This window comes from Lepus europaeus, chromosome 14 (genome assembly GCF_033115175.1).
Source record: "Lepus europaeus isolate LE1 chromosome 14, mLepTim1.pri, whole genome shotgun sequence".
NCBI classification, from domain to species: Eukaryota; Metazoa; Chordata; class Mammalia; order Lagomorpha; family Leporidae; genus Lepus; species Lepus europaeus.
Window position 1 is genome coordinate 51,129,698 of NC_084840.1, and position 13,865 is coordinate 51,143,562.

Consider the following 13,865-nt stretch of genomic DNA (forward strand, 5'->3'; position numbering starts at 1 on the left):
TTTTTCAAAAATACCTTCTGGATCTGACCACGGGCATGCTTTAAGAAGGCGGGGTGGCTTTCCATCAGCTAGGTTTTTATTAGGTTCCTTTATGTTCTCTAAACAAAGTCCTCCTTTCTGTCTATACAACAATGCATCCAGCCCTGATCAATGAGGCTGCACTTCAGGTCCCTGCCAGGAACGTAACTGTTGTTAATCTTTTACTACAGTTAAGAAATATTTATGGAAACTATCTGAAGAACACACAGTTCATCAATTCCTTTGAAATTTAGAGTTTATCCCTGGATCAAACCTTCCCCTCCTCTCTCCTACCCACCAGCAGTTCTGTGCATTCCACCTCCAAATCCATGTGTGGCCTGTTGACTTCTCTCCATCTCAATGTCTCATTATCAGCCGAGTCAGCACATCACTCACAGAGACTTGTCTTCCTCTTTGTATTGTACTTGGGGTTGGTAAGTAAGCTATGCTGATGGGTGGACTTGCACATTAAAAATGGCTGTTACCATTTTTAAAGGCCGGTAAATAGAAATTTCAAAATAAGCAACACTGTGTGACTCCTAAACTTCAAAATATTTACTAGATGTCTTACAGAGAAAATGTCTGAGGGCCCTATGACCCATTCTCTTTCAGAAGTTGGAAGAACCCATTTACAATACAGACCATACTGGGCTGTTTTCCTGCTCTAATAGCTTCCTTTGAACATAGACAACATCCAAACTCTACCAAGGCCTACAGGTCCATAATAATGTGGGTTTTGCAGACCTCCAAACTCACTATTTATTCTCAGTACACCCTGGCTTCTGGTAGATTCCTTGAACACACTGAGCCTAGAAGGGTTGGAAGCTCATATCGCTTCTACCTGGACCACTCACTCATCCATGGACCACCCTATCTACATCACAATCCCTCTGTGATAAAGAGATAGGATTACAGTATCTACCTCATAGGGCTAATACATAGACAACAAAAGACTCAGGACAGTACCTGGCATTCAGGAACTATTTGGATAATTCAATGTTATCAATAATTATTTCCAGGTACTATTTTAATTAATATTTTAATCTTTACTTGAGAGGTGGGGAGAAAGAGAAGAGAGTGAAAGAAGACAGCCTGCTCCCCCATTGATTGGTTCACCCCCAAAAATGATTTCAATGGATGGGGCTGAGCCAGGCCAAAGTCAGAAGTCTGGAATTCAATCTAGATCTTCTCATGGCTAGATCTTCTACATGACCAACTACTTGAGTCATCACCTGTTGCCTTACATTAACTGCAAGCTGAAGTTGGAGCAGAGCCAGAACCTGAACCCAGGGACTCCCATATGGAATGTGGGTATCCCAACGTGCATCTCAACTACTAGACCAAATGGCTGCCCTCCAGGTACTCTTTCAATTTCTGACTTTCAGAATCTGAAATGATAGCATGTCCTTGATCCAGAGATCAAGATAGGCCTTGATCTCTGTTATTCCCTATTTCAGCTGCTTGCATAGTGCTTGGGATACAGAGACAGAAGAAAGAAAAGGAGGGAGGATGCTATCTAGTTGAGCCATAACGTTCTGATTCCCTGAAAACTTTACTCCCTGGATGCATGCCGGTGGTACACGTATCTCCCACAGTGGGTTGCCAAAAGAAACAGCCTATGAAGCCTACTGCTGCAGTTGTTAGAGGAATAGTAGGGCGTCATTTAGTACATGTCTCGTGAGCTCATCTAAAAAATTCTTTTGAAGGAAATTCTAAATTTGCTTCCTTCAAATTGCTGATGTTGTTTCTGTTCTCTGAGGAGGGAGAGCTATACACTTTATAGGTTTCCCTTCCCACTTGGGTCTAGGTTCTTGTCTTCCATCCTGAATATTTTGCAAATCTCTACTATTTTATTGTGTGTTATTTCCTTAAGAGCAACAACAAATTCATTGTTGAATGAGAATCTAATTAAAAAAAAAAAACCAGCAACCTTGAGTAAATTACTAAACTTGAATCACAATCTCCTTGGTTGTAAAATGGGGATCCCACTGCTTATCTAGTAGGGATAGAGTTTGGATTAAATACGACAGACAAAAAGCTCAGAGAATAGCGTCTTGCACACAACAGCTACTAATAAATACTAGTTACTCTTTGAGTCAGTTTGGGATTCTCTAAGAAGGCAGCTAAACAGTATTTAATACAGATCAAGATCCTAAGTGACCCACAATAAATTCACAGTCAGCTGGACTGTTCACATATTAGATCATTTAAAAAAAATCTACATTCACCTGACAACATCATTACCTATTTGGACTTCTTTTCAACATTTATTAAAAAAGCAAAATGTATGTTCATCTCAAATATAACAGTTAAAAATGGTAAAGCAATACAAACGACTTGTTACTAGCAGCATCCAGTTGTTAGAATCTCCCCACCCTGCTTCTCGGCCTCAGGCAGACTCAGCCTTTTCTGAGCTTGCCACTACCACCCTCCCTCATCATAGTGCAGGTACAACCAAATTTTATAAAATTAACAATTTAAGGTTAAATAAGCTTAAATAAGGGTGTTAAATACAAGACACTTCATCAAAGCTTCTGTACAAAGATAAACAAATCTGGCATTGTACAAGTGATTTTGCTGGCTCACAGCATACAGGGGAGTTGTGATGAGTCAGCAGTTTTACTCTTCTTCTTTTTTTTTTTTTTCTGCAGAGCAACTATACAAAAGTGAACTAAGAGTTGAAGTGACTACTGACAACTCGGTGAGCCATTGACAAGGCATATGTATCTTTTTCTTTTAAAAAATCAGAACACTGTTAATATTCAGGCACCATTTTTTCCTGCAAATAAATAAGTCTCTAAAGTAACTGCATTCGAACTAGTGTTAACCACATCAGTGCTTTTTTATTTCCTCTGACAAAGCTTCTCCAACTATTTACTATGCCTCCTTTCTTATTGCTATGATAATGTGGCTGTGGAAATAAAACTACTGTACATCCAAAAAAATAGAGCACCTTTAACATTAAAGTATATGTCTGATTATTTGTTTTCATGTATATTTTACAATACTAAAGCCCAAACTATGGTAAATTGCTTTAACATCTCTACCAGGTCACCTGATATATAGGAAATCCAACGCAACTCTCTTTCTTCTTGAGGTAAGCCCAAGCCAGAGCACCATTTAGTCGAGTCTGAAAGAAAAAGGTCTCCACTGCCACCAGAATGTACATTCATCTTCACACCGGGAGTTACATTCACTTGCACATCAGTACTGCTCTCTGCTGTGGCTACCGAGAAAGAGACGCGGCTCCCTATCCTGCTGGGGTGAATGGTGCTACAGAGAATGGGAGAGCAAGAACATCTACAGTTGGTTAAAAGCATACTGAAATAAACACACATTTGCAACTTGGAAGGGACAAAAGGTGTTCCCCGATGGTCCCTCGATGCAGTGCACACTGGTTAAGATTTCTTGTCAATGGTGTTGAAAAACCATTCTGTGAATTTCCGCAGCTGAGCCGTGGCAGTCTGGGACTCCTCCTGCAGCCTCATGTTGTCTTGTCGCAGGTGCTGCACTTCTGCTTGCAGAACTGCCTTGTCCTGTTTTTCCTGGGAGGAGCAGAAACAAATCAAGTCATGGATACTGGCTGGTACATTCACTCCTAAGCTGGTGCCCAGGAATCCCTTACTTTCACTGTTCTCATTTACTCTTTGATGGGAGAGGGAGTGTGCTTTCTTTAGCGAAGTGACTCGCCTGCCCCTGATTTCTGCCTACAACAAAGGACAGGAGTGATCCACTCCATATATCATCTCCTTTTGTTCCGTTTTGCTCCAAAGGCGGGTCAAGACGGCTGTTACATAGGAAGCTTATTAGCCAGTTTCTTTTATCCACCATCCCAAAAAGAGAAACTAGAGTACAGAGGTTAACAAATGCACAGAGATTCCCAAGGGAACTTACTGTACACAACTGGTATCACCACAGTATGTTTATAATACAAGCTTTCCTGTTCTACAATCTTTCCACAGTTTGCTATAGAAAAATAGATAAAAATGATCAGCATTTTCAGAAGAATGACACCTGGAGTTTCCAGCACACACGAATGAAAAATACTTAACACGAGTTTCAGTTCCCTAATGCCACAAGAGATGCCTTGTCCCAAATAGAGAGAGAGTCATGGTCAGATTATATCCATCAGTATTTTTTTAAATGGCATCTGACTTGACAGCTGAATCCACACTGGCCACTGCCCGCCATGTTATGTGGGACGTTGAATGGCGTCAGCTGGTGACATGGCCCCTCTTCAGGAGACATCCATTCTTGCATGTTGGGCCCTGCCCTTAAGTTTTCCTATATTTCTTTCCAGGCCCTGCCCGATACCATATGCCTCAGCACTGGCCTCACAGCCCCTGTCCCAAGAAGAGGCCTCATTTAGCCAGTTACTAACTTCCCTGTAGGGACCAACCACAGTCTACACGAGGTGCTTGCTCTCCACAATCATTCTCCCTACCAGGACCTCTTGTTCCCAGCATGCCAGAATCTTCCTACTGTAGCTCAGCTGTCCACCTGTTCACACTCCTCAGACCTTTCCTTAGGCCCAGGGAACTCGGATTCTGTCATGATGACCACCTGCCCTCCCAGCCCCGTCTCTGAAATTCCCTTCATCTCCAAGCTTTAATGAAGCCTCGCTGTTGTGTGAGGACGTCGTCCCTAGCCGCTCACTACAGAGGCTGGGCGGGCAAACTGCTCCCCTACCTCTGCTCACTGCAGATCACTGCTCCTTCCTAAAGTGCCAGCTCCTTTTGGAAGGCATGCCATTGGGTGACTATTCATGTCAACTCTCCTCAGAGAATTCGCTACCATTCCCCCATCATTCACGGGAGATTCTAGAGTCACTGTTCTCTCCTCTACCCCAACTCCCACAATCTTTGCTGATGTAGATGTTCCTTCCAACACTCTGCCAATCAGTGTCTCTACTACTTTCTCTCAATGATCTTAAAACCCAGCCCTCCCACACCCACAACCACCTTGGGATTGCTGCTGACTTTATCCTCTCCTAAAATGGTTCTAAGCTGCTTCTTCCTAACCACCATCTCCTGTCTTTTAAAAATAATTTCTTCAGGGGCCAGCACTGTGGCACAGTGGCTTAAGCTGGCATCTCATATTGGAGCACCAGTTTTCATCTCCACTGTTCTGCTTGTGACACAGTTTCCTGCTCATGTGCCTGGAAAGGGAACAGAAGATGGCCCAAGTAATTGGGCCCCTGACACCCATATGGGAGATCTGGATGGAGTTCCTGGCTCCTGGCTTCAGCCTGGCCCAATCCTTGCTTTTTCTTTTGGGAGTGAATTAGCAGATGGAAGATCTTTCTGTCACTCTTTCAAATCAATCAATCAATAATAAATAAATAACTTATTTTTCTTCAGTGTCTTCTCCCCCATCAACGACCTAAGCCACAACTTTCCTCTTCACTCATACCAATGGCCCTCCCCTTGTCCCACACTGACATTATCTTTCCTCAACCAGCTTAGACTCTGGGTCCCACAGTTTATTCACATCTTATACGTACCCCATATCCGTGACTTTCTCTCCCCCTGCCATAACTTCCTGTCTAAACTCTAGTACTGGTTAAAACCAACTCTACAACTCTTCTATACCCATAGCTGGAGATAAGGTGACCAGAAAGTCAGCTTGCCTGGGACTTGGCTGATCCTAGCACTCAAAGTTTCCTATACTGGAAACCTTCTTCCCCCAGGCTGCAGAAAATCACCTAACTTTGCCAACACATTTTTAATTTATGCTACAAATTTAAATGTGCCTTTAGTTTTGCTTGGCAAATATATCAAATATACCTGGTCAATTCATTGTCTACTCTGTACCTTCTCTATGTTCAATTTTTTTATATTGATCGAGTGTCCTTACCTGTGTAATTCTTTGACTATAAATGTTTTGGATTTTGTAGTATCTGCATATGCAAAATGAGACATCTTAGGGACAGAACAAATCCAAGCAAGAAATTCATTTATGTTTCATACACACCTTATACACAGAGCCTGAAGATAATTTTTATACAATATTTTTATCGTGCTTGTGCTTTGTGAATCACATGAGGTCAGGTGTGCAATTTTGCATTTGTGGTGTCATGTCAATGCCATAAAGTACTGGATTTTGAAGTATATGGGATCTTAGATTTGAAGTGCTTTGGATTTTAGACTTTTAGATTAGGGATGCTCACGCTGCACTCCTTCCAACCACACACTCTCAGCTCGTGATTGGGAAATAGAGAAACAAGGAGAAGTGGGCCAGCTTATCTGTTTGGACTAGGTATGAGTGAACGAACGCATGCGAGTATGTGCACACAAGCACACGCATTACGAACACACAGACATGAATACACACTCTGCGCTTCGAGTTGTCTCCCCTCCGAGGCAGCTCCCTCCTTGTGCACTACAGCAGGACCTTACTCACTCTTGACCCTCATCACTTCCTTCTCAACTGGATCTCTTCTCTCAGCATTCATTCCCACTACAATCCCGCCCTTCCTCAAAAGCCGAACCAAACCACCACCACAAAGGCCTTCCTGCCACACTCTCCAGCCACTGCACTGCACCCCACTTCCGTGAACAGCAAAAGGCACCTGACAGTGTTGATGGTGCAGCAAGAGCTCAGCGAGCATTTGTAGAGTGAAGGACTGAAGTTCTCAGGACTGACCACGCGGGCTGGCGTGCAGGACGCTTCCGAGAGAGTAGGAACTTGCTGACCAGCAGGAGGGCGGTGCTCCTGGAGCTCTTTGGCAGCAACTAACTGCTCTTAGCTCAGCTCATACAGTGAGTACGAGTGATGACTCACAGAACCGAGAAACGGTGGCCTGCAGAGCGCCTACCTGACATCAGAGATTGGCCATCCACAGGGCTCATCCTCGCTCCGTCACATCTACTGAGATCCTCACATCCCCCCACATGAGATAAACCAACTGCAGGGTAGAAACTGAATCAGACCACAGGAGTCCCCTTTCTACTGATTACTGGGTCTTGTTTAGGGCAGTTGTCTTTCCTGATCTCTTCATTTATTGTGATAGTTCAAAAAGGAGCGGCTGTGTCAGAGAAAGAGTTCTGGCCGTGTTCTTGTGGGATTACTTTACCTTCCGGAGGTCAGTCTGGAGTTGGCGAAGAATTAATTCCAGCTGATTAACTTTACCAGTCAGTGTTGATGGCGAACGCTCCCTAGCAAACAAGGATATAATTAGAATGACTCAAGAGAGGTGAAGTCATAACATTTCACTAAGTTATTTCTACTGGGAAAGTTTTCACACAAAAAAATTATTTCCTGTGCTTAGAACCCAGAAAGGAGATAAATAATACTGTGTCAGATTGGGAAAGTGTCCATACTGCTGCTGCTTTGGTGGAAAACTCCGGGACTATCTGTATTTAAAGAGAAATTCAGAATCTATACAGATATATAGGTTGCTAAGGTGGCAAAAAGATATATTGTTTAAATAAGTTTTGCCAATTGGAATAGAGTAGGCCAGAATGAAGTCCTATGAACTAAATACAGGTTCAGTTTCTCTTATTAGCCTTTCCCTGCCATGAAAATCTTATGTGGCTAAGCATTGAGGTGAACACCCATGTGAATGAATGGTAACTTGTTCATATGGCAGTTGGACTTGGGAAAGCATGTCGGGCACAGACTATGCATTTGGAGGGGAGTGCACACGTCATGAACCCAGGGGAATGAGATGCTGTGTGTCCGACACTCTTCAGTGGAGGGTTTGAGACCCGGTTAAGATCAGGTTCTGGGAGGAAGTGTGCCTCTGGCAGGTCAGCACGCGTGGCTGATCAGAGAGGTGTTCCTGCCTAGTGCTACCACGGTAATTAGGCAGCAGATGCTGAGCCCGAGGCCTCATCCGCCCTCTCTGTGCCAGGGAGGCTGGCTGCGGTGAGTCCTGGGTCTCACGTCTTGGCAGTCAGGATCTGCCCGCAGAGCAGAGCAATCAGGCAGCCAAGTTCCCAGCAGGGCAGGAAGCCAAGTGAGTTCTAGTTCATCCCTTCTCTGGATTCTTCAGGACTAGGGCAAAGCATGGTGGAAGACTGGCTCCTGTCTTCCTGGTTAATCACTGGGACAGCGAGAGGGATGGGGGTTTCCAGGGACTCACATACCCAGTTGTGTCCATGAACTCCTTGCCACTGTCTGGATCTACACACAAGGGTAGCTCCTGGTCCCCTTCCAGTTCCTGCCCATGTTGCATATCTGTCATTGTGCAGAAGGATGCCACCCTCTGGTCTGGGGAGGGGAGAAACACACAGACATAGGATTAGTAATAGCCACAAGCCAAAGTTTCCTGTGGAAATGAATTTACTGGATTAATAAAATAGTTTCCACCCTCCAAATAAGATATTGCCCTTTTTTAAAACAAAAGAAAGAAAGAAAAAAAAAAAAACAAAAAACAAAAAACAGGCAAGCTGCTGACAATGAGAAAGCATGAAGGCTGGCTGTCCTTCTGGGCTGGCCGGCATATGCACATCAGAGCCACGTGGACAACTAGTGGATACTGGATTTGCTATAGCCAATTTGCTTTCTTCTTTCCACATCCCCAAAATGCCAAAGCTGTTGGCTGCGCATGAGATAACAGAGTTGGATGATGACTTAGCTGATTCGCAGAACCAAGGAGATGGCCCTCTCCTTGAGTTCTCCCCAGACCCAGAGAACATTCTCCAGATAGAATAGCCAGGACACATGTTCCCCTGTGCACCCCCAACCCTCAGAGCGGAGCGGAAATCACCATGCAGACGTGCAGACACATGACATGTAGAGAAGAGGTTACAGAATATCAAGAGCCACTGATCAGCTCCAAACCATCACCTAGATAAGATGTGTGGTGACAGAGCAGCCCAAGTTCTTCATCTGAGTCAAGACCTGAAATAAGATTTAGAATTTTCCTATGAACAGGAACATCTCTGTGTACCTGAGAACTTCTGGGGCCCACAAAAGGCTCAAGTAATGGGATCATGTGAGGTTTTGTGTGTGTGTGTGTGTGTGTGTGAGAGAGAGAGAGAGAGAGAGAGAGAGAGAGAGAGAGAGAGAGAGAGGAATCAGGAGAAGCCCTCTGGAGTCAACATTATGCAATGCCAAACAATGTGGGGAGAGTACACATTTCGTGTTTTAACTATCCTTCTTGAAAGCATAGTGTGGTATGCCACATATACACACATACACACATATAGATCCTACCATAAGCATATACAATTTTGGTTTTTACTTACATGGCTCACTCCATGAATGTAAAAAAAAAAAAAAAATGGTGGTGGTGAGAGAGATTAGCTACGTAATCTGCCTAGAAATCCTTAGAGGAAAATCAGTGCCTTATCCAAGCACAAGGCCATTTTTATTTTTGACACTAGGAACTTAGTGTTCCATTGTTGACAGCTAGACAGGAAAGGGAACAGTATAGTCCTCAGGATGGGCACCAGATTGGCCCAGCTCTCAGGGCTGAACACTAGCCCAGAGTACTGGTCCAGAAATGCTGAATGGTGTGCAAAAAAAGTCTCATTTTTGAACCATACGGAAGAGAGTACCAGGAATCCATTCAGTGATCTACTCCTCTCCCCACCAATATTTCCTGGTTTCTGAGCATACACGCAAATCTGTAGTTGCGATCTAAGGGATACAGCAGGAGTGTTCCTGCTGCCACAGTCTTTCTCATACAGTTTGATTAATGGCACAGAAATTGCACTTGGGTCCATGTCAGGCGTGCTCTGTTCTTAATTTATCCCACTCTGTCTCCCTCTGGCTGCTTGTGGAGCCTCCTAATGAGGCTACCTGCTTGTTTGGTTTATGGAGGGTCAGGCACTTCCAGTTAATTAAAAAGGATGGCGATGCTGAAGCTGCCAGGCGCTCACGAAGGCAGGCCGGGGCTGTGGGCAGAGTGCCGAGGGCGTTGTCAGCATTCCGACAGAAGCTAGGCCCTCCTGGAGTCAGGCGGAGCTCACCCAGCAACTGACTGCTCAGGGCGTTCTTCAGCCATGTGCCCCCTTTCCTAACACCTGTCCCAGGCACACAGATATCCTTCAACCAAGCTTTTGGCAAAACTGCACACCTCAAATCTTCTACAATGTGATACACGGTCTATTACCATCCATTCCCAAGGGACAGTCACATTATCCATTTGGTACGAAACAGTAGGGTTTTTGCTTATGATAAAATAATCTTTAAGATTAACAGCATGATTTGCACATTATCCACTTCTACAGAGGATCTGATGTTCATGGCATTGGTGGGAAATGAGGGGAATACTGATGAGGAGTGAACAGCTCTAGGGGGCCTCACACGGGAGCATATCACACTTAAAAAATCAACAGAGGATTATTTCTATCCTGCAGTGAATTTAACTACTTACAAAAGGGAACATCAAAGAAAATGGATAAAGAATTTCTATCTTTCTTAACATATTTGGGACTGGTAGTCAGGTCCAAATACCTGGATGAAAATGCCTTAGTTTGCTTCATCTATTTTTGTCTTAATTGACAAAATATACACATATTTGACAGAAACAGAACTTGCTCTTGGCAGTCACTCAGACATTTCTTGGGGAGGAACAAGGTCCCACTGGTCACGAGGCAAGAAGCCAAAAACAGTCTTGCCAGCAATATAATTTCACAAAGAGGATTTCACTTTGGATCTGAAAAGCTTGGGAAGCTGAAATGCAAACAGAATGGTACCCTGGCTAAGTACAGCCACTGAACTACATTATAAAACAGCGAATCTTAGCTGAGCTTCCATGGGAGCTTCCTGCTTCCACAACACATCTCTATGATGACACACATCAGGTCAGCACGTGATTACTGACACTGAACCCAACGGCACGAACAAAACCATACAAAAAGACAGGCACCAGAGCAGGAACTCTGGGAGCACAGTGAGCACACAGCCATCTTACTCAAGCGCAGCCTGTATAGTCTGTTCCTTCCCACCCTTTCCTATGCAAGCAGATCCCTGGGAATGAGACACGGCACTGAGTGTAGCTTATATGTAAAACAATCCACCCCTTTAAATAATTATTTCAAGGTCAGCTTCTTACTTTAGCTTACTTATCACTAAACAAGATGAAGAACAGGTAGCAGGCTGGTCTGTATCACTCTGCAGCTAGTTAAGATGGCAAAACTGCAAATAACTCCCAAGAATCCATCCAGGCTGCCTGTGGCACCAAAACTTAGGCCACGTCTGGCTCAGAGGCAGAGCAGTCAGATCAACTACTGATGGCTGCCAAAGGTGAACAGTAGGGCAACAGTGCGGACACCAGGTACTTGCCATATAGGATAGACAAGTATGAGGCTAGAGTAAACTAAACCTACGTCCACAAACAAAGCTGTTCCAACACGTCTGGCAGAACCATAGAGTCACAACAAGCTGAGACGCCGTGGCTACACATAGGAAGTGAAAGGTAGGGCTTCTGACACCTGTGTTTATTGGCTTGCAAGGAAGCTGACTTCACTGACTACCAGGAAAGAAAAAACAAGGTTACACTTTACTTTCAATAAAAAAATACTTCAGTCCTCAGGCAGCCCACTGATGAGCAGAGGAAGATAGTGGCCTAGAATCTTCCTCAGAAGTAAAAAGGGGAAAGCCTGGAAAGCATTCTTTCCTCAGGACAGAACTGCTGTGTTGGCCTGACACAATTTAAATGGACTTTTGAGATAATTTAGGCTGCTTTCACTTTTCATTGTTTCATCTATGTACCAGTCATTTTTCTTTTCTATTTTTTTCTAATTATGTTAGTACTAGGAGTTACTGGGTATGTAACATGTTGTTTATGCTTATATACACACACAGTGGTCAAATATCAGTAACTATAACTATTTTAAGCTGAAAGTTCAGAACTGAAAAAGTTCTAATTATGAAATTTTTTTCTCATTATCCTAAGATATTAGTATACATTGAATGTAATAAAAGTACAGACTTCTGGAAAACAGCTCCTGTGGAACATTTCACACCTATAGTGGTGCCTGATGTATGAGCTGTTCACTCTGCTCGTGTCTTAAGTACAGATATTCATGCATGGATACACACACCAAAACAGCTATGGGTAGACAACAGTGCTCACCAAGAATGGAGGAGCAAGGAGACCTAGAGGAGGACAGGCCTGGGTGGGACAAGGGCACAGGCTCCATCTCTGATCCTCAGCTGGCCATTTTACCTTTTAAGCCTGTTTGCTCTTAAACATTATTATCTGTTTAACAAATGCTTGAGAACACACTGATTCATCCTTCTGATATTCTAATACAGGAGAGTTGTTTTAAATTCCAGCCCTTTTAAAGAGACTCTACTGGCCGGCGCCGTGGCTTAACAGGCTAATCCTCTGCCTTGCGGCGCTGGCACACCGGGTTCTAGTCCTGGTTGGGGCGCCGGATTCTATCCCGGTTGCCCCTCTTCCAGGCCAGCTCTCTGCTATGGCCCGGGAAGGCAGTGGAGGATGGCCCAGGTCCTTGGGCCCTGCACCCGCATGGGAGGCCACAGGAGAAGCACCTGGCTCCTGGCTTCGGATCAGCATGATGCGCCAGCCGCAGTGGCCATTGGAGGGTAAACCAACGGCAAAAAGGAAGACCTGTCTCTCTCACTATCCACTCTGCCTGTCAAAAAATAAAAATAAAAAATACTCTACTTCCCTACTTTACTGCCTCAAGGCAGATTTTGTTGTTGGGTTTGTTCCCTTGAACAAGTATGGCGGTGGGGGGAATGGATGCCCCTCCAATTATGACAGGGATAGAGCCCACTTGAGAATACTGAAAACGCACTGAATATGCATGCCATAGCCTAGCGGCACAGCCACACTGTAAAGCATCAGCCCACCCCTGTCACTTCCTGTCCTGCCCAGCACCACAAGAGCACTGTGTTACATATCCCTTGCCTGGGAAAATTATAAAACTTAAAATCACAAGAGCATTTTCTGCATCAGTAAAGTCAAAAAGAAAAAAAAATTCCTGTGTCAAAGCAAGTCCAGGAGAGCGGTATATACGTTTTCGTATGTGACAAAGGACAAGCTAAGTCCTGCACAGGTGGCTAAATGATGGTGTTCAGTGATATTACTCAGGACTTCTAATGGCAGAAGGCACATCTCCTCCTCACCAAACAAAGGTGCTGCACATGATGAAAGTCGGAAATGGGACTCAGACAAGTTCTGAAAGTTGAGAATCACAGCATGGCAGGAGTCAGGGGTCTTGGGATGACAGTTTGGGCAGACAGCATCCAAATTATCTTCTGCCTTCCAGACACACTTCTCCATTTAAAAACAAAATTACAAATTTTAGTTTTTTGGGGGCAGAATTTGGTAATCTATTCATTTATTACATTTTAATAGTGCTGCAAAGTATTTATTGGAAGCTTTCTTACTCTTTTGGGTAATTTCCTACTGGTAGTCTCAGGAATTAGATTTCTAGTCAAAGGGGGTGGGGGTCCTGGCTTTAGCTACATATTGTCATACTGCCTGAACACAAAGATGGATCACTTTGTAATCTTTATAATGATACCAGCTGTGAGCATTCTTCATCGCTTCCCCGAGCTGGTGCATCATTTTTCATATTCAAAAGGTGTGAGCTGGTAGCTCATTAGTGTTTAAATTTACATGTGTGGTTGAACAGTTTCCACATATTTATTGTGTGCTGCTTCTTTTGTGGACTGCTGCTCTATGTCTTTTGTTTATTATTGGTTTAGGTTTTCTGCTGGTAAATCCCTTTATCTACTTCAGGTATCCTGGTCTTATCTACCACATTTGTTGTAAATCTTTCCCTATAGTCCAATAATTCTTATTTTAATGCTCTCTTTCAGACTCATAAAAGGTCTACATATTAAAATAATTTTATCTGGCCTTATTACATTCTGTAAATCCTTGTATTACTCAATAATGCAAGCATTATCTTGCT

The 13,865-nt window shown here is 43.8% G+C and overlaps 1 protein-coding gene across 6 annotated transcripts in view; it reads right to left on the reverse strand.

Moving 5' to 3' along the window:
* Positions 1 to 2,250: 2,250 nt before the first annotated feature.
* The window catches only part of SIPA1L2 (signal induced proliferation associated 1 like 2), a 228,768-nt gene continuing 217,153 nt past the window's right edge, over positions 2,251 to 13,865 (reverse strand). For 5 of the 6 annotated variants that reach the window (XM_062210619.1, XM_062210616.1, XM_062210613.1 and 2 more), the window contains 4 exons: positions 8,812 to 8,865; positions 8,109 to 8,232; positions 7,094 to 7,175; positions 2,251 to 3,563 (listed from right to left, as the gene is read on the reverse strand). In XM_062210619.1, coding sequence (XP_062066603.1) covers positions 3,417 to 3,563; positions 7,094 to 7,175; positions 8,109 to 8,232; positions 8,812 to 8,865 — 407 coding nt within the window. In that variant the 3' untranslated portion in view covers positions 2,251 to 3,416. The remainder of the gene's footprint in view (positions 3,564 to 7,093; positions 7,176 to 8,108; positions 8,233 to 8,811; positions 8,866 to 13,865) is intronic. The other variant, XM_062210618.1, reaches the window with a different exon arrangement.